This window comes from Alosa alosa, chromosome 7 (assembly GCF_017589495.1).
Source record: "Alosa alosa isolate M-15738 ecotype Scorff River chromosome 7, AALO_Geno_1.1, whole genome shotgun sequence".
NCBI classification, from domain to species: Eukaryota; Metazoa; Chordata; class Actinopteri; order Clupeiformes; family Clupeidae; genus Alosa; species Alosa alosa.
In genome coordinates this window covers 27,439,510-27,463,464 of record NC_063195.1, presented here as the reverse complement: position 1 = coordinate 27,463,464, position 23,955 = coordinate 27,439,510, and the positions used below count along the sequence as shown (strand labels likewise).

Below are 23,955 nucleotides of genomic sequence, written 5' to 3'. Positions count from 1 at the left end.
AGACTGGTGAAACTGTTTTGTTTGCACTGTCAATCCTGTGCTCATGTGAAACTGAACTGCAAAACTAGATCGCCCAGTGAGTTAAAGGCACAGAATGGGTGAACTGAACAGTCGTAATATATTATTGATTTGACAATTTGCATTAACATTTAATGTTACAAATAAGACTTGTTAGTTATTTTGGTGCTATGAGATGCTACACTGTAAATGAGAATTATTAATATGATTTAAGAAATCTAAATGATCCAACATATTTAAATACCTAATAACAAAAAGTGATTTTAGTATTTTGGCATCTTGTCCATCTAATTTAATTTTATGTACGGATGCCAGTCCAGTAATAGTCATTACAGTAATCGTTACTCTGATCCAGTAATCATTACTCTACCTACACTTTGTACAGAAAGTTCTAAAGAACAATTTTGCATAGTGTAACATGCACATCGATCCTGCTATCAACTAATTCCAATTAATACAGTGTCATGACACAGACATCCTCAGCAGCGAGCGCAGTGCTGGAGTGAGGGTCCGCACACGTGCTTCATGTGTTCTCCCTGATGGTCTAGATGAATGTGGAGGAGGGCACTCCTAGTCCTCTGCCTCTCAGGACTGCGAGAGATCCCTCACATTGCTGTACACAACACAGTCTTCAAGTCTATAGAGAGGTGACAATGACATACAGTAGTTAGTCTTTACCTGGCAAATATAAGGTCCAGGGTGTATTTGTAACTAGAAGCAACACATGCAGAAGAAAAAAAACTTAGCAGATGCAGTGAAAAAACAATTTGGCTGTTGAATCTTTTCAGTGTATTTTTTTTTTATCTCCACATGCAGTATTCAGAAAAGTAGTTTACTTTTAATTTAAATTGTAGATGCAGCACCATCTCTAGCAGATGCCTTTGAAATAAATGCACTCTTGTTTTGTTCACACAGGCTGCAACAGTATTCTAATCTGTTGCATAGCCTCGTATATTTTCCACAGAATGTGGGTAAATGAAACTGGCCTCCACCCTTATGCTGAGATCTGCATTAAAACCCCAGAGAAGCGGGGGTGACTGCGTACCCTCTGGACGATGCTTCCTGTCGGCGGGTGCGACTGAAACGAACGCTGGCGTACTGGACGTCACCCAGACCATGAGAGCCCACTCTCTGTGTGAGGTCAGAGGGCAAAGTGTGTGCTGAGATGATGCTGTACACCGTGGTTAGGTCACTCTGAACAGGACAGGCAATACATCATACGAGCGTTTCCAGAGGAAATAATGATTTATGCAACAGCAGTGTATTTTGTTGGGTTTCCAGCATTACATATATAATAAGAAGAAGTAGAAGAAGAAGAATATTTTATTCATAAAGTGTCTTTCAAGACACCCAAATTCGCTTTAATTATCGCTTGATTTGCATTTATCCCAGAATACTAAAAGGTTGTCTGTTAAATTGAAGTGAAATCTCCTTTCATATCACTGTGGTTGAAAGTGTGTTCTGTCTTGTATCCGGTGTTAAAGGCTGCCAGGGTCACTTTTGACACAGTATGCATGTCATCAAAGGAAGTGTATCTTTAGTCCTTGAACAGCAAACAACAGCAAAAAGCTTTAAATAGCGGTTTGTCTACCTGTGCGTTTTCCAGTGCACGCTGTGTATTTGCTGTCGATTTAGCACCCCGCTTCCTGTGTCAACGGTAAGCAAATAGTCAGTGGAAATAAAAACGACAAACAAATAGATGCGTTTTTTAAACTCAATTTGAAATGCATTTGTAATCTATACACAGTCACCTCAAGCTCACAATCCCAAGAGCCAGTAGGATGACAATAACCATAAAAATGATTATTCCAGCGTTCACAGGCCAAGCAGCATCTTCTTCCTTTTTGACATCTTCAAGAATATAAGTAAAGCGATGGCAAAATTAAACATCAAACACAACACAATTACCAAGAAAGTAAACTGCACAATCAATAAAACATTAATTTGGTCATAATGTAATTACAAAGAAAAACACACACACACACACACAAACCACGTTCAATGTCTGCATTGCCAGGATGATTAGACTGCACTGACCTAAAAGGACGTCAGTAGAGTTATGGGAGCCGACTTCATTTTGTGCTTCACAATGGTAAAGTCCACTGTGAACGGGGGTCATGTTGAAGGTCAGACTCTCCCCCGTGCCCATGACAGACCACCGTGCAGGTGTAGTAAAATGCCAGGTGTAGGTGTGAACTGGTGGGTTGGCATCACTGCTGCAGGTCAGAGTCACCAAAGTGCCCTCCTCTATTTCACCAGATGGGCTCAGTGACACTGAGACATTCTTTGGTTCATCTATTGAAATATGGACAGTGTTTTATCTTCAGAAAAAGCAATTACATGGAAGAATAGAATGTTCTGGTTTCTCACCGGAAAGCATGTTTCACCTAGGGTCATATATCTGTGTGAAGGTGTAGTGGATATAAATACATAAGTGGTCATTAAATAAATGCTCTTACATCTGACGTAGAGGAAGACATCAATGGAGGCGACACTCTCATGTCCTCTAACAGCACAGGAGTAATTGCCTGAGTCGTGTCCTTGGACTAGGTCAAAGTGAAGGTTCTTGTCAGTGGTGCGCTTGTGGATGAGAGAGTTCTTGAACCAGGTGAAGGTGGGGTGGTCACTCAGAGTGCAGGTGGTGCTGCAGGTCAGTGTCACTCTCTCTCCCTCTGTCACTGCAGCAGAAGTCACCATGACCTGCAGAGCTGGGGGAGATATAAAAATGTGGTGACATTTACACAGCAAATGTGTGATATTGAAAATATATTTAGAGTGTTTACCTGTAACAATGATGGTGACTCCAGGTAATCCTGTGTAACCCTCTCCCTGTTCTGTTGTAAACCTGAAGGCGTATTCTCCAGAGTGACCAACTCCGATGTCTTTCAGTCTCAGGGTACAATTATTATCTTCTATCCCAAGATTCTGTACATGATTCCAATATTCTTTATTTAAAAGTAAGTCTTCAGGGTGATTATTGGATTTTTGTTTGTTAAACCAGTATTTTGTTTTGATTCTGTGATCTCTGGGATATTTGTAAGTGCAGGGAATGACCACAGAGGAACCCTTTAATGCACAGATGCTGTTTGATGAGTATGTCGCGCCCCAACACTGTTTTCTTGGAATACCTAAAACAATGTTTGAAATAATAATTCATATGTATACAAATTACCCTGTGCAGTTGGCCAGCAATGTACCTGAAAATAAATTATGCTGGTTTATGGCAATATTATGTTTTAGAACTACACAATTGTGAGGACTGTGCTGCTGCTGTTGAACTGAATGACTCACATTGTGCAGGGGAGCGGTGAGCCGCATAGCCTCTGACAGCACAGTAGTAGTTTCCCTTTTCAGGGAGTTTAGTTGAGTCCAGTAGAATGGAGGCTGTGGTTTTGCCTTGTAGAATCTGTCCATTTTTGTACCAGACATATTCAGAGCCCAAAATGCAGGAGGTGCTGCAGGTCACCTTAATCTGATTTTGTTTCCTTGAAACAGCCTCCTCCTTCACCTGCAGATCTGAGAGGAGAGGCGGGTGGCAGGTCATTAAGATTTGATGCTTGTTTAAAACATTTGTTAAACAATTTTCATTGGGATTTTTTTTTTCTTAGTTGTGCATTACCAGTGATTGAGAGAACAACACCAGTCTTGTCTGTTATCCACGTCAAGTGAAGAGCTGTATAAAACCTAAATTTATAAACACCAGTGTGATTTTCTGACAGTTTGTCTATGTTCAGGCTGCAGTCAGGATAATTAGAGTGACTGTGTTTTATGACTCTCTGGCTCTTCTCTCCATACCACTCTCCTCCCCCATACGTGTCTCCACGACCTTTCCATGGATACTGGTATGTGCAGGACAGGACCACTGATGCCCCTTTAAGACCACAGACCCGTCTTGAAGAATGGGTCACACTCCATTCACACTGCACAGCTGAAACACAAAAACACAAAATCTAAATAAAACAAACAAACAAAAAAACCTGTTCATGTTAAAGCAACACCAAAGAACTTTCCCTCTGTTGCACGCACGCTATTTGTATATCCAGCACCGGCTTTGCAAATAACGATGTCCACAGACAAGGTAGAATATTTTGCATGACTTATAAAAGTACGATGTATTGCGACATCAGATGCAAGTCAAATTTGTAGTTTCTTATGTCTCATTCCATCGAACTACAGATCCGCTATCCAATCTGGCAAACTTACATAGTGCGGTTATAGCCGATAGAGGGCCATGGTTTAATGCAGAATTGCCGTTCACCCTGTTACGAGTTGATGAACCACTGAAACGATTTTGGAATTATTATTTTAAGGTACAAAAAACTCTTTGGTGTTGCTTTAAGTAAAGAATTGTTAAAAATACAATGTTATTTTCATGATATTGACTCAATTTTGTACATCCTACATGTGACAGCAACTAATAGCCAGTAATGTTTACTGTTTGAACAGCATCATACACATTGCATGCATGCATTAGTTTTGGATTGACTGTGTAACTCTGCACCGTACCTGTTAGACCTAGGAGGAAATGCACCCAAAATACATCCACGTCTTTGAAAAGCATGACTGCTGCCTGAAGCGAGTGTTGTGCCTGCAATCATAAAAAGTTCAATCCACACTGGTGTTTTGTGCATTGTGTAAGATCAGACTGGACACCACCATTCAGAAATGAGTTGATAATAATTCTGATAATTAAATTAAATAAAAGTGTAAAACTGCTGATGAAGGTGTGGTGCATGACTGGTAATTATCGAAAAATCTATACTACATAATATCACATATCAAATTGCCATTATTTTCATGTAATATCATTTTTTTTGGATTATGATATATCCAACAGACAAATCCTTGATCTGAAGAGATGTGGTGGCACAAAATGAACAAGTTATTTACAGTACACAGAATCCCGTTCTCCTGAGTTTAGCACTGGTTCCACTGGGGGTAAATTAACTGAGTTTAGCACTGGTTCCACTGGGGGTAAATTAACTGGGAGAGTGTCAAGTCATAGCACAAGCAGGTAAATGAACTAATTTGACAGTTTGGTAACACTTTATATTAAGACACGCATATTCACCATTAATTAGCTGCTTACTAACATGTATTAGTAGCATACTAGCCATTTGTTAGTCATTATAAGTCATTATGACCGCCCGGCAGCAGCGAAGCGGCATCATATAGGTTTAGTTTTTTTTTTTTTTTTTCGCGATGCCCAAATTTCGTCAATGATTCCCGGGACACTGAAAGACCGGTAACCCCACATGGATAGCATGGAACCATCGTTTTCGTTTTGATCTGTAGCCCCCGCTGAATTGGACCCCCCGAAAGGAGGGTAGGGCAGAACACAGTTTTCTGTGAATATCTCGAAAACCGTAGGGTTTAGGAGGACCATTTTTTTTTTGTATGTTGATCTCAAGGGGCCATGTCAACCCATTCCATAACCACTCATTTCATGTATAGCGCCACCTAGTTAAACACAAAAAAGTAAAAATGAGGTGGTGTAATTGAAGGTATCTGTGACCTAACATAGTCAAAACTGCACGAAATTGGAAGTGTAGGATCATTATGACACCCTCTGTATGCACGCCAAGTTTTGTGGAATTCCGTTCATGGGGGGCCACACAATAAATTAATTTATGTTACTATACACCAACTGGCCTGTAGGTGGCCGGAGACAGTTTTCTGTGAATATCTCGAGAACCGTAGGGCCTAGGAGGTCCACCTTTTTTTTGTATGTTGGTCTTAAGGGGGCATGTCAACCCATCCCATTACCACTTATTTCATGTATAGCGCCACCTAGTTAAAAATGAAAAAGCAAAGAATTAGGTGTTTTCATCTCAATATCTCTGGCTGACAAGGTCAAAACTGCACGAAATTAAAAGTGTAGGATCATTATGACACCCTCTGAATGCATGCCAAGTTTTGTGTACTTTCGTTCATGGGGGGGCCTTACAATAAAATAATTTATGTGTACATTTAGTGACGATACACCAACAAGGATTCCCGGGACACTGAAAGACCGGGGTACACAAAACTTGGTGAGCATGTACCCCCACATGGATAGCATGGAACCGTCATTTTTCGTTTTCATCTGCAGCCCCCCCGCTGGACTGGACCCCCCGAAAGGAGGGTAGGGCAGACACAGTTCTCTGTGAATCTTTTATGGTATGTTGGTCTCAAGGGCCCACATCAACCTGGCTCATAATCACTCATTTGTGATTTGCCCCGGTAAAAATGAAAATCAGTAGGATTGAAAGAAAGCCAAAATAAATATTCATCATCATCATCATGGCTGCATTTTCAGGATTGGCGAGAAGTAGTCGTTTGTCCACTAGATGGCGCATCGTTGCAGTGAGACGTAATTTTGTTGGAAGTTAAAAGTGGGTTTGAAAAAACAATGGGCGCTTCATACAAGGACTGTAATTTACCGCAGCTTAACATCTAATAAGGATAGGGCGATGTTCACATGAAGTGTAATTCCCATTTCTTCTTGAAGCCGAAATAAATCTGAGGATGCTTATCGGACATGCTTGGTTTTTACTGCAGGTAACGTTAATCTTGTAATATCAATAAGGACCTAGGTAATGTTACCGTTAAGCGTTGGTTGAGTGATGGAGGCATTTGATTTATTGCATTTGTAGAAAACTATAAAATGCGGTTATACCAAGCAAATTGATAGCAGCACTGTTTGTATCTTTTCGACTGTCATTTAATGCACGTGCTACAAAATCATTCTGTGCAATGGAAGATTTACCAACGTTACACCGGTCTGATACAGTTTTGCCTATACATGCGTGAGACTGAGGCGCCTGTTTATTTTGTTTTAAGTGCGTGCAGGGTGTGAGAGGGGAATCGATGTGCTTTGATTACAGCTTGGTAGTTGTAGTCTGTGAAATTAAAAAGCACGGTGTGTGAAGTATCCAAACAATGACACCTTCATTTCATTATGGCTGCTTTAGCAAAACACCTTAAGCTACTGTGTAGTGGGTCCCATTTAGAAGTGGCTACTTCATCGCGCTTTCCTTGACTCATGGAGCTGCGTGAATGTTATTACAACTTTAAACCCACGATATGACAGTTTAAGTCCGCTTGATACTGTAAGGTAAGCCATTGGTTTCAAAGGAGATTTTTATTTGTGTCGCCAGCATAGCCTATTGACAATTTATGTTGTCAATAGGCCTACCTTATAATCCTACCTGTAGCTTAGGGAAGCTAACAACTTTCTATTAGGACCTAGTTTGTTAGTTACCGTTTTGTCATAACTCCCTGATGCATTTTTGCATTTAGAATAGCCAGAGCTGTGTATATCTCAATCGGAAAATTAAACAATATCGGTGCCTATGGACTAGGCTGGGTGAACCCAGCCTGATCTGCCCGCTATTTATTTTTGATTTCTTAAAAGATTGAGCTTGGTCTGATGAAAGCCAGACTAGCCATGGACCTCAGTTAAACAATGCAAGGGAACATGAATCAGCCTATATTTGCACTAACAATAACGGACAAAAGCTCTTCAACTTTGGCCCGTTAAAATGTGTATGAACAGTCTAGCGGCGCATTTCATCAAGGCCCATTTGGACATGTCAGTTATTTGCACCACTGGTTAGATGTAAAACAGCATTTCGTTTCAGACTAGGCTACTGTTACTTAATTTGTGCATTAACAATAACCTTTCAGACTACTGTTACTTAATTTGTGCATTGACAATAAAGTATTACATGAACTAAAGATGACTAAAATCTTATGTAGAAGAAGAAACATTCACAAAAATCCATCCATCCAAAATGACCTTTGTTTTGATAGCTGTTGAAAAACGGCATGGAACTGACAGAGATGTTTTTGTTTATAAATACATAAAAAATAAATAAATAAATAAATAACATTATGCTGATACCTTTTGCTTTTCCCAAATACAGTGTAGCCTACAGGTGTAAGTGACCTTTCATCAATCCAGTTGCAATGGATGAACTGTGATGAACTGCCCTACTTGTGATTGTTTAGAGATTTTAAAGGTTTTATAACAATTCTACATCTTCTTTGGCTATTCTACAATCTATTCACCTTTTCAGCACCAGTAGGCTACTTTCTGTGCAGCCGCACACACACACACTCAGGCATGCCAAACAAGCATACACAAAAGTTTCAAGAGTGGGGGATGGAGTAAAATATGGAGACAAATTGAAGTGTGATTTATTTTCGCGGAACGGATGTACAGGACTGAGCGGCGGTCATATTTTGTACCGCTATGCGGTACATCTAGTTAATTTATACCTTATTCTGCAAGACCTTATTCTACCCTTACTAGACCCTTAATTAAGAATTTCCCCTATGTAAGCTCCTAATTACCCTTTATTCATAGTTATTATGACCGCCGCGCAGCGAAGCGGCGCTCATATAGGTTTAGTCAGATTTATTTATTTTCTTTTTTTTTTCGCATGTCCAAATTTCCGTCAAGGATTCCCGGGACACTGTAAAACCGGGGTACACGAAACTTGGTGGGCATGTAACCCCACATGGATAGCATGGAACCTCCTGTTTTCGTTTTGATGTGTAGCCCCCCCGCTTGACTGGACCCCCCGAAAGGAGGGTAGGGCAGACACAGTTTTCTGTGAATATCTCGAGAACCGTAGGGTTTAGGAGGACCATTTTGTTTTTGTATGTTTATCTCAAGGGGCCATGTCAACCCATTCCATAACCACTCATTTCATGTATAGCGCCACCTAGTTAAACACAAAAAAGTAAAAATGAGGTGTTGTAATCGCAGGTATCTGTGACCTAACATAGTCAAAACTGCACGAAATTGGAAGTGTAGGATCATTATGACACCCTCTGAATGCACGCCAAGTTTCGTGGAATTCCGTTCATGGGGGGCCACACAATAAATTAATTTATGTTACTATACACCAACTGGCCTGTAGGTGGCCGGAGACAGTTTTCTGTGAATATCTCGAGAACCGTAGGGCCTAGGAGGTCCACCTTTTTTTGTATGTTGGTCTTAAGGGGCATGTCAACCTATCCCATTACCACTTATTTCATGTATAGTGCCACCTAGTTAAAAATTAAAAAGCAAAACATTAGGTGTTTTCATCACAATATCTCTGGCTGACATGGTCAAAACTGCACGAAATTGAAAGTGTAGGATCATTATGACACCCTCCGAATGCATGCCAAGTTTCGTGGACTTTCGTTCATGGGGGGCCTTACAATAAAATAATTTATGTGTACATTTAGTGACCGTACACCAACAAGGATTCCCGGGACACTGAAAGACCGGGGTACATGAAACTTGGTGGGCATGTAACCCCACATGGATAGCATGGAACCATCGCTTTTTGTTTTGATCTGTAGCCCCCCCGCTGGACTGGACCCCCCGAAAGGAGGGTAGGGCAGGGCAGACACAGTTTTCTGTGAATATCTTGAGAACCGTAGGGCCTAGGATGACCAATTTTTTGCGTATGTTTGCCTCCAGGGGTCATGTAAACCCATTCCATATGCACACATGTGCATAAACAGATACACACGCACACACAAACATTCACAGTAATCCTACGTATGACACATACTCACACAGTAGACATATATACGCATGCATGCGCATGCACACACACAGGCACATAAACAGGCAAACACACAAGCACATGCACATGCACATGCACGCACACACACCCACCCATAAACATAAACATGTACTAATGAACTAATCATGTTTTGGTACTTGTTGTCTAGCAGATACCAGTGAGAATTGAGTGTGCATAATGCAATTCAGTGAGATAGTTAGAATCATATATGCCTTTCAGCGTGACTTATTTTTGTGGAAAACATGTGCTGGACTGGGCGGCGGTCATATTTTGTACCGCTCTGTGGTACATCTAGTTAATATCTCGAGAACCGTAGGGTTTAGGAGGACCATTTTGTTTTTGTATGTTTATCTCAAGGGGCCATGTCAACCCATTCCATAACCACTCATTTCATGTATAGCGCCACCTAGTTAAAACAAAAAAGTAAAAAATGAGGTGTTGTAATCGCAGGTATCTGTGACCTAACATAGTCAAAACTGCACGAAATTGGAAGTGTAGGATCATTATGACACCCTCTGAATGCACGCCAAGTTTTCGTGGAATTCCGTTCATGGGGGGCCACACAATAAATTAATTTATGTTACTATACACCAACTGGCCTGTAGGTGGCCGGAGACAGTTTTCTGTGAATATCTCGAGAACCGTAGGGCCTAGGAGGTCCACCTTTTTTTTTTGTATGTTGGTCTTAAGGGGGCATGTCAACCTATCCCATTACCACTTATTTCATGTATAGTGCCACCTAGTTAAAAATTAAAAAGCAAAACATTAGGTGTTTTCATCACAATATCTCTGGCTGACATGGTCAAAACTGCACGAAATTGAAAGTGTAGGATCATTATGACACCCTCCGAATGCATGCCAAGTTTCGTGGACTTTCGTTCATGGGGGGCCTTACAATAAAATAATTTATGTGTACATTTAGTGACCGTACACCAACAAGGATTCCCGGGACACTGAAAGACCGGGGTACACGAAACTTGGTGGGCATGTAACCCCACATGGATAGCATGGAACCATCGCTTTTCGTTTTGATCTGTAGCCCCAGCTGGACTGGACCCCGAAAGGAGGGTAGGGCAGAACAGACACAGTTTTCTGTGAATATCTTGAGAACCGTAGGGCCTAGGATGACCAATTTTTTGCGTATGTTTGCCTCCAGGGGTCATGTAAACCCATTCCATATGCACACATGTGCATAAACAGATACACACGCACACACAAACATTCACAGTAATCCTACGTATGACACATACTCACACAGTAGACATATATACGCATGCATGCGCATGCACACACACAGGCACATAAACAGGCAAACACACAAGCACATGCACATGCACATGCACGCACACACACCCACCCATAAACATAAACATGTACTAATGAACTAATCATGTTTTGGTACTTGTTGTCTAGCAGATACCAGTGAGAATTGAGTGTGCATAATGCAATTCAGTGAGATAGTTAGAATCATATATGCCTTTCAGCGTGACTTATTTTTGTGGAAAACATGTGCTGGACTGGGCGGCGGTCATATTTTGTACCGCTCTGCGGTACATCTAGTTAAAGAAGTTGTTGCATATTATGATTATATGACCTAAATAAGTATGGCTCAGCATGGTGCTTGTGAAGTGGTAGTACCACAAGAACAGTTATTCACCCCTAATAATACTTACCAAAGATGGTCTATATGGAACCAGACACAAAACCACAAGTGCTATTAGTGTACAAATAACTCATAATTCTTTGTCTTTGTAATGCAGAATGATGTTCCCTATTCTAAAGTTGGGTCTTTGGTCACATTGTTCACGAAAGTTTGTTAACATTTGATTTATGATATTTTTTTCCTTGACCATTTAAATATGATTTTCATAAATGGATGAAATTATGTATTGATTCATAATAACAATTAATTATAGAGATGTTTTTTTTTTAAATTGCTACCTTGATATCTATATATTTCAAGACTTTACAACCTATTAACAAGTTCCACCATACTATAGTTTTGAATAAAAGCTCCCTGAGGCGAATGTAGACCTAATGCCAAGATGAATGATGAGTTTCTTCCAGAACTAGTACGTCAACATCCAAGTGTAGATTTTTTATGTTCCATAATAATATCAGCAACATTAGCAACTCAAGTTAAGTTATACTTTATTCTCCTGTGGGGAAATTTGTTCTCTGCATCTTACCCATCCGGGGGTAGTGTTCACATGATAGCGTCGGAAAAAAGTGGGTGTAAGCAGCATCGCCTGCATGGAAAGTTAACTCTGAAATGCCTCAATCTTCAATAACCATGAAATGTGGAGTCAAATGGCGCAATCATTATGAATAAAACTGAATCATGCATGGCGTAACACGGTGGAATTGGACCAGGTGGCGTGCAAATAAAGATATTTGCATTAATCTTTTTGACTCTACTCTCTTTTCCACTGTCATCAATTTAGTCATCAGAATGTCATCAGAATGTCTTTACCTTTCAACCACCTTTTGTAATATTATCATGGAGGTTTGAGTGTTGATACTAGAAAATCCAACCAATCCAATCCAAATATTCTGAGAAAATTAGAGTCTGCGCTGACCGGTTTAGATGACAATAATGTATGCTCATAAAATAAGTTCATGTCTCTAATTTTGCCCATCCTTTGCCATACAGGTGAAAGGATGCTTGTATGCCAATATATAACATGTTGAGAAACTGTCTGATGGCTATAGATTTTTTTGGATTAGCTGGTCTATTGCTAAATTTAAGGCAACAGCCAAACTGGACGAGCACAAGGTTAAGTTGATGGCTGTGTTCCAGAAATCGGAAGTTGTGATGCTCTCTTCTGAGTTACTCTATTTTATTTATTTTATGTATTTACTCTATTTTTAGCAACTTTTCTTTTTAAAGCCCCCACCCCCCCCCCCCCCCCTTTAAACTGTTCGGATGCTTTCATGCTGTTAATCAGAGTGCTCATCATTTCTTGTTTATGCCAAAATATAAGAATCTGTGTGAGTTTCATAAAGCCTGTCTGTTGATACTAGAAAATCCAACCAATCCAATCCAAATATTCTGCACTGACTGGTTTAGATTTGACAATAATGATGAAATGAGTTCATGTCTCTATAATTTTGCCCATCCTTTGCCATACAGGTGAAAGGATGCTTGTATGCCAAAGTAGTCAAAGGCGGACAGAGGTTTAGTCACTAATAACCTGTCGAGCAAACTGTCTGTCAATAATTTTTCAGGCTTTGTTTGGGTTAGCTGGTCTGTAGCTAAATTTATTTACAACAGCCAAACTGGAAGTGTGTGACAAAGGTTAAGTTGTTGGCTGTGTTCCAGTAATTTTGTACGCTGTCTTTTAATTATTCTATGATGTCTTTTATGTCTTTCAACTATTCTATTTTATGTAATTTTTAAACATTTTTAAACTACTGCCCTTTATGCTTTTACTCTTTGCTGTTATTTATCTAAAGCACATTTCCCCTGTGTGAAATGAAATGTTCTGTATAAATAAAATGGCCTTGCCTTGTATTCACCAATGGACCAATGAGTCACAGATCACTGATGAGCCCCAAGTTAAGATAAAACTCTCACACCTACCACCCACATACAGTATAAGACGAGGCACAGCAGGGACTTCTTCACTAAGACATCCTGTTTAAGAAACTAGCAATGACTGAGCAGAGATCAAACATTTACATGACATATGTAAAAGAAACATTTTATCACCCATTCTAAGGCTGTAATAGAAAATGATTTGTGTAATTCAGAAAGGACACTTGCAGTACTTTGCATAGTTTGTGCATGACAGAAAATACATACAATGCTCTTGTGAAGGTGAAATGTTGATTTAAACGTTCCTCAGTCTGAGTCAATTCCAGCTGAAAAAATGTCTTTAGAATGACATGCATTAGGCATATGAAATATGTAATTGAATCCCTGACAAACAAACTATCTATCTATCTATCTATCTATCTATCTATCTACAATTTAAGTTGGGGCACTGTGTACAATGTAAATAAAAACAGAATGTGATCATATGCAAATATATGTAGTTGCAAAAAGGACAACATATCAAGTGTTGAAACTGACATTTGTGAATTTCATTAAAGATACACACTTATTTTTGAATTTGATGCTAGCTACACGTCTCAAAAAAGTTGGAATGGGGGCAACGGAAGGTTGGAAAAGTTTTGTAATGCTGATGTTGTGTTTTTCTGTTGATGTTTGGCTAAGTAAACTATATGCATTTGATATCAATAATACAGCAAATGAATACTCACAGGTCATTTCCAGGTCTTAATGGAAACGGTTGATGAGCACATACAGGCCTACAATATCTGCACTCCTGCCCGTGTTCTGGGTGAATGAAGCACATAGATGATTTCACTTGAGCACCTGGAGGAAATCGTTGTGACTTCTGATGATGCGGTTTCACTTCCTCCGTTTCATCTCACCATAGAGAGCTGCTCAGGAGCGCGTTTGGACCGCACAGCGCACGCACATGGGGAGTTCCAGTGAACAGCATAACACCACATGGAAAATGCAAATGCTTGGAATGAACTCCAGACCTTTCATTTGATTAATTTGTCATGGAATAACGAGAAAACAGGCACATGAAACTGGACATGAAGCTGCTTATCAGTCAACTGTCCAATTACTTTCAAGCCTCATACATTGGGTGACAAGTGCACTTTGTCCATGCTTATTGTGGTTGCAACTAGTCATTCATTTCTAGACTTCATCCAACAAATATGGCTGCTGAGTTCTTCATTTGGGGCCTTTTTAAAAACTAATTTGGATATGTTTTCTTTGAAAAGTTTTGTATGCCATCCTAAAATGCTACATTCAATACTTCAAATACTAATTTCTCAATCTCACATCTCCAGGATTACCTAGAATTTAATTTCTAGCTGTCAAAATGTCAAGTTAAATGGTCAACATGTCTATTAGACCTGGCAAGGACCAGCAGTCTCCCATAGAGATTTTTGATCTCTCTGAGATCCACAGTTTTACAGAGGATTTAAGTTTACCTGACATGAACATATTGTTGTTTTGTTTCTTGACAGGTGACCAAAGGCTGTTGTCACCATTGATTCTGCCTTCAACATAGTCTTCATACAATTTCTGTCCAGTTGCATCAACACTCAAGATTTGTGTTACAAATTCTTGTGGGACATAGGCATGTGTGATCATGTTGTACAACCGGTCACCTTCAGCAGTAACTGGATTGCCATGATTGAGTATGGCAGCCTTTATCTTGTTTATTGCCTAATGCTTTCTATTTATCTCACTAGGTCCTAGTTGAGATGTTTGCATGCATGGTCTGCACCGATTGACACAAACAGAATGCCACTCCTTGTGACTGAGAGACTACCCTCTTGATGTTCCTTCCAGGTCTTAGGATGCTTAGCTTTGAGGTCATGCATGTCAGCAATGTATCTTGGCTACAGTTAAGCTTGTATCTGATTTTGTCAAATGCAAAGAAAAGTTTGCTAAGTCCTTCTGCAGCCTGAAAATGGAGTGCAAGATCAGCAGTGCGAGAAGCTGCCACAAAATGAGGATTGTCTCCACTCGATGCAAGTAGTTCATGATGGATCTGAAAATTGTATTTTTAGCTTTCTTTGCTTCCCACTCATTTAATGATTTCACAAATTCTCCATTAGTCAAACCTTCAAGGAATGTACCGTTAGCCTGCATTTGTGCACTCAACCTTGGTGGATTTGTCCTTCTCAGAGCTGGCCGATTCAACTTGCTCTGTTGCCCGCCAGCAAACATGTCTCAGTTGTGGGTTTTCCATTAAGAAATCCTCCAGAACCAATTTGTACAGAGCCACATATGAGTCGATGGGCACGCAAAGAATGCTTGTAGTGTGTACACTTGAGGATTTGCCTCGTTGCTGCTGCACCAGACTCCACTTCCGGATATTCACCCACTGCCTTGCTGAAAACAGTTGGCACAGATGGCCATGTTGACAAATGGCTGCCAAGGCCACCATGTTGAAAATTCACGACGGTTCAATATATTTTTGAACATGCTTTCTGAACAAAGTACACAATTTTTCAGCTAAGCATCTCCATTAAGACAATAAAACAAAATATCCAGGATTCCCGAAGCTAAGTTAAAACTCATGATTGTTAACATTCTAGCATGCTGCCTAACACCTCCATGGTGTTTAGAGGGACCTTCTTTACTTGCTGGCTACTATTATATCATTAAACAGCGATGCTAATTTTTAAGGCTTCATCCAATATGTACGTGTCAAGTTTGGAAATTTGTGCACATTAGTGCATATTTCAGTAGATTAAGCCTTATTTGCACATTTAAACATTACATTTCAGAAAACTTGTAATGCAAAAAATACTTAATGTAAGTATTAAACTTAATGTAAGTGAAAAACTGGGAAAGTTTTGTGGTGATACATACAAGTTTACATTTTTACCCTATACCAGTATTTTCTCGCCTGAGAGCAAGGCATCCATTTTTGAATGAAACTTCAGAGACACTGGGGACCTGATTTAAATGTTATACGGTGGATTTGTATTAAGGACCCTTTGAACTATCTAAAAATGCTGTATAACAACTTTTCCTCAACTTTTTTACCACAGATTTACTTTAATTTCAACTCTGCAAGATATCAGCAAATTAACCTATGGCGTTTTTAGTGTAATAGTACACTGTTTTCAGGTATAGGCACAATGACAGTTCAGGTTCATGGTTCATGTTCAAGTTTCTGCTGCTGTTTGAGTTGAGCGGTGATGACCTCTACCTCGGAAGGGTGAGGTCTGGACATGTGAGAGAGATAAAGACAGACCTTCCATCTTCTTACAATTAAATTAAAAGTGACAGGTGGGACTTCCGGTTGATTAAGGTGGGACATCCGGCAAAGATATTTGATTTCCGGTGAGGGCGGGACATCCGGGTTTTGAACTTGTCATCAATGGAGTCTGACAGATTGTTTGAATGTGGCGGGGTGCTTTTGTATGAGTCATGTGTCTGGGGGAGGGGGTTGTGTGTGTGTGTGTGTGTGTGTGTGTGTGTGTCTGCGTGGAGATAGTGAATTTGACAGTTTTGTAGGTTTTAGTGTCATTTTTGTACTTTTTATGATCATTTTGTATGTTTTTTTAGTCATTTCATGTTTTTTGGCCGGGGCGGGGGCTTGTGTGTGTGTGTGCGTGGGTGTGTGTGTGCATGGGTGTGCATGGTGTGTGTGTGCCTGGGTGTGTGTGGGTATGTGTGCAGGGGTGTGTGTGTGTGTGTGTGTACAGGGGTGGGGGTGTACACGGATGTGTTGGTCATGCGTGTACGTGTGTCCAGGGGTGGGGGGTGTACACGGATGTGTTGGTCATGGTTGGTGTCCTGTTGGGGGTTGTCATTTTGAACATGCTTTCTGAACAAAGTACACAATTTTTCAGCTAAGCATCTCCATTAAGACAATAAAACATTGTCATGTTTTGATGTCATGCGCGAGCCATTATGAGCGGTGCTGTTAGGGAGAATAAAAGTGGTGTAAAAGTATGGGTAAAGATAGCAAAGTAGCGGCTAAGTGGGGCCCCCAAACATTAAGAGAAGACACAAGAGAAGACACCTATAGAGAGACAGCTATAGGCCTCAGTATAGGCATCTGTTGAGTATGGATGCTTTTGAATTTGGCGGGGGTGCTTTTGTATGAGTCATGTGTTCGGGGGGTGTCTGTGTGTCTCTGTGTGTGTGTGTGTGTACATGTGTGTTATGAGGTGATCATGGGAGTGTTATGCCTAGAAAATTATCAAAATGAGTCTGGTCAAATGAGTCTGGTCAAAATGTTTGTATAAAAAAAAGTTGGCATCAACAGAGTTGTAATTTCAAATTCATCAAGATTTTCATCAAGTCATTGAAAAGAATAAAATGTATCAGACAGCAGAGCGGTGGAGAGAGGGTAGGGGGATGGGTCAAAGGTCTGTGTGTGTGTGTGTGAGTGCATGTATGTGTGTCTGAGAGAGGGGGAGAGAGAGAGGAGGAGGTTTGTTTGACTGTGTGTATGCTTCAAGTTTTATTTTACATTTATTTTGCATTTTACACCCCTGCAGTATGCCTAATAATAGTAACCTAATAGTAATCTAACCGGTATGCTATAGTAACTATGCTATAGTAGAGTACGTATACATAGAGAATATACTGCCCAAACATGCCGCATAAGACCCTACCTCTACATTGCAGACTTTTTTCTCTTCACATGGTAAAGTACACCAAATGCCATCACCATCTATTCTGGAAATACTATGTTGGTAAAAGAGCAGTGTTTGGTAGTTGGGTCAAACAAAAAAGATAGAAAGCGGACATATGTTACGTGGCTAGACCCATTCTTCACAAGCAATGTTGCTCAAATCTCATCTTGACAGTTGACAGTTATGCAGCTACAGTAGGTGTCTTTACACCTTATCATTGTGTCTGATCAATTGGGTTCTGGCCAATGATTATAAAATGTTACTTTTAGTTTATCTCATGATATCCTATTAGAGACACAATCTGACTATGAAAAAATCTGCATATAACAATAATATAATCTGACCCAGTACAGGCAAACCCTCAACTTACTTGCCTTTGGTGCCTCTTTTGTTGATATAATGGACTTTCTCATTTGGTATACCCCGCCCTCTCTTTATTTATTAATGATAAAACAGTAAAAAAATATTCATTAACCTCACAAACTTAAAAAGGAGGTGGTCTCTGAGTGCAAAGTCCATATGAAGTTACAATATGAGTGTTAAATGAATTCCAGTGACCGGTCTACAGATCATTGGATGGATAATTAGATTGATCAATAGCTCCACCACGTTCCTACAGTACAGCAAGTCTCCCCTTCCCAATCTTCATTCATAAACACACACGCACACACATAGACACCCATCCTCCAACATAAAGTACATAGACCCCCTCTCTCTTTTCTCTCCCCCACTCCACACCCACACACACACACACGCACACACACACACACTTGCAACCTACCCCTTGGAGCCATGGCGTTAGACACGCTTACCCAGAACATTACATTTATGATTTATTTTTTTCTTCTAGTTCACAGAAACATATATGAAAGAAGGTTCTTGACATGATCAGATGATTCAGTTCATTCACATTCAGTTTAATAATCCTAAAAACATAAACATGACTAAACATTTCAACCTCTCTCTTTCTCACTCTCAAGCATGCAAGCACACACACACACACACACACAACCTACTCCCTCAGGGCCCTGGAGCCATGACATTAGACATGCCTGACTTAAGGTTCAGCTTAAATGTAGGATTTATTTTTTATTTTAGTTCACAGACACATGGATGAAACCTTTTTAGGCTCTCGGCATCATCACGTCCTTGATTCTTTTATTCAGGTTCATATCACTAAAACTTGAAGCAGCATACACACAGTCAAACAAACCTCCTCCTCTCTCTCTCCCCCTCTCTCAGACACACATACATGCACTCACACACACACACAGACCTTTGACCCATCCCCCTACCCTCTCTCCACCGCTCTGCTGTCTGATACATTTTATTCTTTTCAATGACTTGATGAAAATCTTGATGAATTTGAAATTACAACTCTGTTGATGCCAACCTTTTTTTATACAAACATTTTGACCAGACTAATTTGACCAGACTCATTTTGATAATTTTCTAGGCATAACACTCCCATGATCACCTCATAACACACACCCATGTACACACACACACACACAGACACCCCCCAAACACATGACTCATACAAAAGCACCCCCACCAAATTCAAAAGCATCCATACTCAACAGATGCCTATACTGAGGCCTATAGCTTTCTCTACTCGCTACTTTGCTATCTTTACCCATACTTTTACACCACTTTTATTCTCCCTAACAGCACCGCTCATAATGGCTCGCGCATGACACTCCCATGGCATCCCCCAACAGGACACCAACCATGACCAACACATCCGTGTACACCCCCCACCCCTGGACACACGTACACCCATGACCAACACATCCGTGTACACCCCCACCCCTGTACACACACGCACACACACACACACACCCCAGCACACACACAAACCCCTACCCCTGTACACACACCCAGGCACACACACATACAAGCCCCCGCCCCGGCCAAAAAACACGAAATGACTAAAAAACATACAAAATGATCCTAAAAAGTACAAAAATGACACTAAAACCTACAAAACTGTCAAATTCACTCTCTCCATGCAGACACACACACACACACACACACACACACACACACACACACACAACCCCCTTCCCCAGACACATAACTCATACAAAAGCACCCCGCCACATTCAAACAATCTGTCAGACTCCATTGATGACAAGTTCAAAACCCGGATGTCCCGCCCTCACCGGAAATCAAATACCTTTGCCGAAAGTCCCACCTTAATCAACCGGAAGTCCCGCCCACCTCATCAGATAGAACAGAAGGTAGAACAGAAGGTGCTCATACACTTTGTCCTTGCTCAGATGTTGTGGTTTAGGTGTAGAGAGAACTGTTAAAAACTCAAGACATCTCAGGTCACCAGTCAATTGAAAGCTACAAAGCTAAAATCCTTTAGAAAAGTCTTATTAACACTGTGCAACGTCTCGGTGACACAGCGTTTTTGCTTAGTTGTCGTCACCTCTCTGTTACTCTGCTCAGGTTATGCACCAGGTTATGCATTAGTCAGCAGTAGGCCTATGAGGTCAGCAGTGTTTTAGAGTAACTGGACAAAACATAGCACACTGGATTTATGTGCAGTGGCACTAGCCTGACAAACCTGTCAGCATATCTGAATTTGACCTGGAACAAATTAATTTGGACCTGCAGAGCAAATTCAGATTTGCTAAGAGGTTAATTTGGGTTCACCCAGGGTATCTTGAATTTCCCCTGGGGATCAATAAAGTATCTATCTATCTATCTATCTATCTATCTATCTATCTATCTATCAGGGTGCAAGTGCACATGTAAAAATAAAACGCCCAGTAGGTGGCAGGAATGGGTCAAGAACATAACACAGGTGCCACTGTGCAGAAAAGCTATCTATTACATGTAAAGCGATGGTTCGGGTTCACCCTAGGGCAGGGACGGATTAAACAAATATGGGCCCCTGTGCACAATATCAAAAAAGGCCCCCCCTCCCCCTGACCGCGACGCGCGCGGGCGCGTTTTCGCATGCAAGTGACGTGCGCGTGCAGCCAGTGCTTCTTTCTTTGCTGTCGCTGTGCAGGCTGGTGCACAATTTCACACAATGAAAATGTAGTACATTATGTCATATATTATAACTCAGGCCCACACAGAAATGAATTCCAGCAGCTGTTTTTATTATTAGGCTGTAATCTCCCTTTGCTGGCCAAACAGTCTACAGCAACATTTTTCACTAAACGGACCGGACAACAGTTGTCATTTTTCTGACGGACCGGTAGCAGGGACGTTGATAGTATTTTGTGAGAGGTGGTGCTGATCATATTACGGGGGGATAGGGGGTGTCTCCCCGGGAAAATTTCAAAATTCTGGCTGTTAAATATACCCTTTTAACGCAGTTTGGAAGGGGCATACAAACTTTAGCAGGGCCCGTTTTCTGTCTGACTCAGGTGACGTGAACATTGGCTACCTGCATGATAAGGTTTTCACTTCACTGCTGCTTGACACTACCTTGCATGGAGACATATTTCACGTTAACAGTGGAGATGTTAGCAAAACTATAGCGTTTGGTAAATGGAGATGCAGATCATCTCCCTAATTAATTTCTTTGCGCAACAGCCCACATTATGCGCTCACTCATTATCTGTCATCGGCATCGCCATAGGCTATTTGCTACGATATAAGCTACTGTTAGGCTTTAACAAGTCGCGATTTATTAGGCTATCCAATCGCTATGCTGTTTTCATGAACATTGCAGGAATCCAATTCATTCACCTACCCACGAGTGGGTCAGTTTCACTTTCGCAAACACGCATACATTGAATGAGCACTCATAGCCTACCACTTCCACCTAATGTTATGCCTCTATATTTTATGAATTAAGAAGTATTTATTGATCAGGAAAACATTTAGTTTATTTTTCTTTCGGTCCGCGGTTCCATAACACCATTCAGTTGTGCCGCAAATTAACAGACAGAAGCACTGGGCATAATCTAGCCTAAATTCATGGCAATTTTTTTTTTTAAATCCGAGGGCCCCCATTGGCTGAGGGCCCCTGTGCACGTGCACACTTGGCACAAGCCATGATCCGTCCCTGCCCTAGGGTCCTTTGCACCATGACCCGAGCTAAACACCCTCCCAGAACCTGTTTTCCCTTGGTCGAACCCTGGTCGAGTAACGCTTTCAGAAATGAATGATTCTCTGCAGGCGCTTATGGTACAAAACTTCTACAGTAGTACAACTATGTTCTTTACTCATAAAACGAAGCATTGAAAAGTTTGTAAGTACACCAGGAGTTTGCTTAAATAACACTTCCCTGATGGATTCTACTCTCTGCTACTATCTACCGCTGTGTCGACCGCGGTTAAGTTAGCTTGAAATTAGATATTCGCCAGAAATTCAAAACATTGCTAGTAGTCTGTGAGCCAGGGCCTCAAAATATGGAAACCGTTACCGAAAAAGTGGCAAAGGCTACCATACCTTTTCTGAAAGCCTGGAATCTCAGCTTTTCAATGATGTATGATGGCCATCTGACAAGAGTAGCTGTTTTGAGTTATCACACATAATGTAAACTAAGGTTGAGAAAATAATGCGTAGGCTATAAATCAAGCAGAACACTGACATAGCTGAAAATCTATATTGGACATATTGGAATATTTTATTTTGTTATGTTCAAGGTGGTCAATGACATTTTATGACATTTTCAGCCCTGCCCTGGATCTCTCAACGTGCGCTCTAAAACATTTGGTTTAAATGGAGATGTAGATCACGGGTGCGTTAATAAATCTACATTGCGGCGAGTTGACAAAAATTATTCACTTTCACGAATTTATGTAGTTTCAGTCCAAGTTACTTTACTTTGAGCCATGATCTTCCTTACTGGAATCACCTTTGAAAATAGAGGATTGAAGTAGCCGATATGGGTGTTTGGGAATGAACGTTGACTCAGATGCTTTTTGAGACTTTGAGCTAAATGTCCCAGCCAGGTGTTTAGGATGCATCATAGTGTTTAGGATGCATCATAGACAGGTACATCTTTCAGGTAGCCTATATATTTTCCATTAGAAAACCATCACGTAGCGAACGTGTTGTGGCTAACTCATTTAGCTCCTGTTAGTAGCCTAGGTTATGGTCATAAGCAAATGAGATGACAGTCGAAAGATGCAATTAGTGCTGTTATCAATTTTCTTGTTAGCCTATAACCACATGGTTTTCTACAAATACATCAATAATCAAATTGGCCTCCATCACTTAACCAATGCTAACGGTAACATTATTTTACCTACTCTAGGCTATTGATATAACTTAAGATTAACTAGCCTACCTGCAGTAAAAACCAAGCATGTCCGATAAACATTCTCAGATTCATTTCGGCTTCAAGAAGAAATGGGAGTTACATGTCATGCAGAAATCATCCTACCCTTATTAGATGTTCTCTGAGGTAAACTACAGTCTTGTCCTTGTAGGAAGGGTAGTGTCTTTCCAACCCACTTTAACTTCCAACAAAATTACGTCTCACTGCAACGGTTAAGCCATCTGGTGGACAAAACGACTACGTGGACGCCAATACTGGAAATGCAGCCAAATTATTATGATGAATATTTGGTTTTCCTTTAATCCTGCTGAATTTGTAATTGTAATTATGTATCGCCCGTTGTAATTGCCGATACTGATGTGCGTGCCTGTGTGTGCGTGTGTATATGTGTGCACCACCATCTACAGGCCAATGAGTGTACAGTCACTAAATGTCCACATAACTTAATTTTTTAGACCCCCATGGATGAAATTCTACGAAACTTGGCATACCCCCAGAGAATGTCAGGTTAATCATACACATAACATTTGGTGCAGTTCTGAACATCTTAACTAAAGAGAGGGGCGATTAAAGCAGAATGATATTGCATTTTCATTTTGTACCGGGGGGGGTGCGAATCACAAATGAGTGATTATGGGCTAGGTTGATGTGGGCCCCTGAGACCAACATACCATAAAAATTTCTTCATCCTCGGTGCCACGGTTCAGGTAATTATTTAGGAAAAACTGCATTTTTTGGGATTTCGGGGGGCCCAGCGCGGGGGGGGGAGTGGCCCCCGGGACCAAGCGAAATTTTTTCGTAAAAGTCTAGTGGGGCTACATACCCACCAAATTTCATGTGTCCCGGGTATCGTTGACCAAAAATTCAGGAAGTAGATGAAGGAAAAAACAAACAAACAAACAAAAAACTTTGACAATCTCTATA

General features: G+C 40.7%; 1 protein-coding gene across 3 annotated transcripts; it reads right to left on the bottom strand.

Annotated features, from left to right (window-relative positions):
- Positions 1–56: 56 nt before the first annotated feature.
- LOC125297850 (B-cell receptor CD22-like) lies at positions 57–13,982 on the bottom strand. 3 transcript variants are annotated; one of them, XM_048248370.1, is made up of 13 exons: positions 13,854–13,982; positions 13,393–13,463; positions 4,525–4,606; positions 3,814–3,946; positions 3,638–3,702; positions 3,310–3,534; positions 2,802–3,146; positions 2,478–2,726; positions 2,056–2,313; positions 1,770–1,869; positions 1,610–1,664; positions 1,064–1,212; positions 57–655 (listed from the first exon to the last, which is right to left on the bottom strand). In XM_048248370.1, the coding sequence occupies exons 3-13, from the start codon at positions 4,577–4,579 to the stop codon at positions 604–606; spliced, it is 1,686 nt and encodes a 561-aa protein (XP_048104327.1). In that variant the 5' UTR covers positions 4,580–4,606; positions 13,393–13,463; positions 13,854–13,982; the 3' UTR covers positions 57–603. The 3 variants fall into 3 exon arrangements, with proteins under 3 accessions (XP_048104327.1, XP_048104328.1, XP_048104325.1); XM_048248371.1 differs by having other exon boundaries at positions 3,638–3,946; XM_048248368.1 differs by having other exon boundaries at positions 1,064–1,149; positions 3,638–3,946.
- Between the last annotated feature and the right edge of the window lie 9,973 nt (positions 13,983–23,955).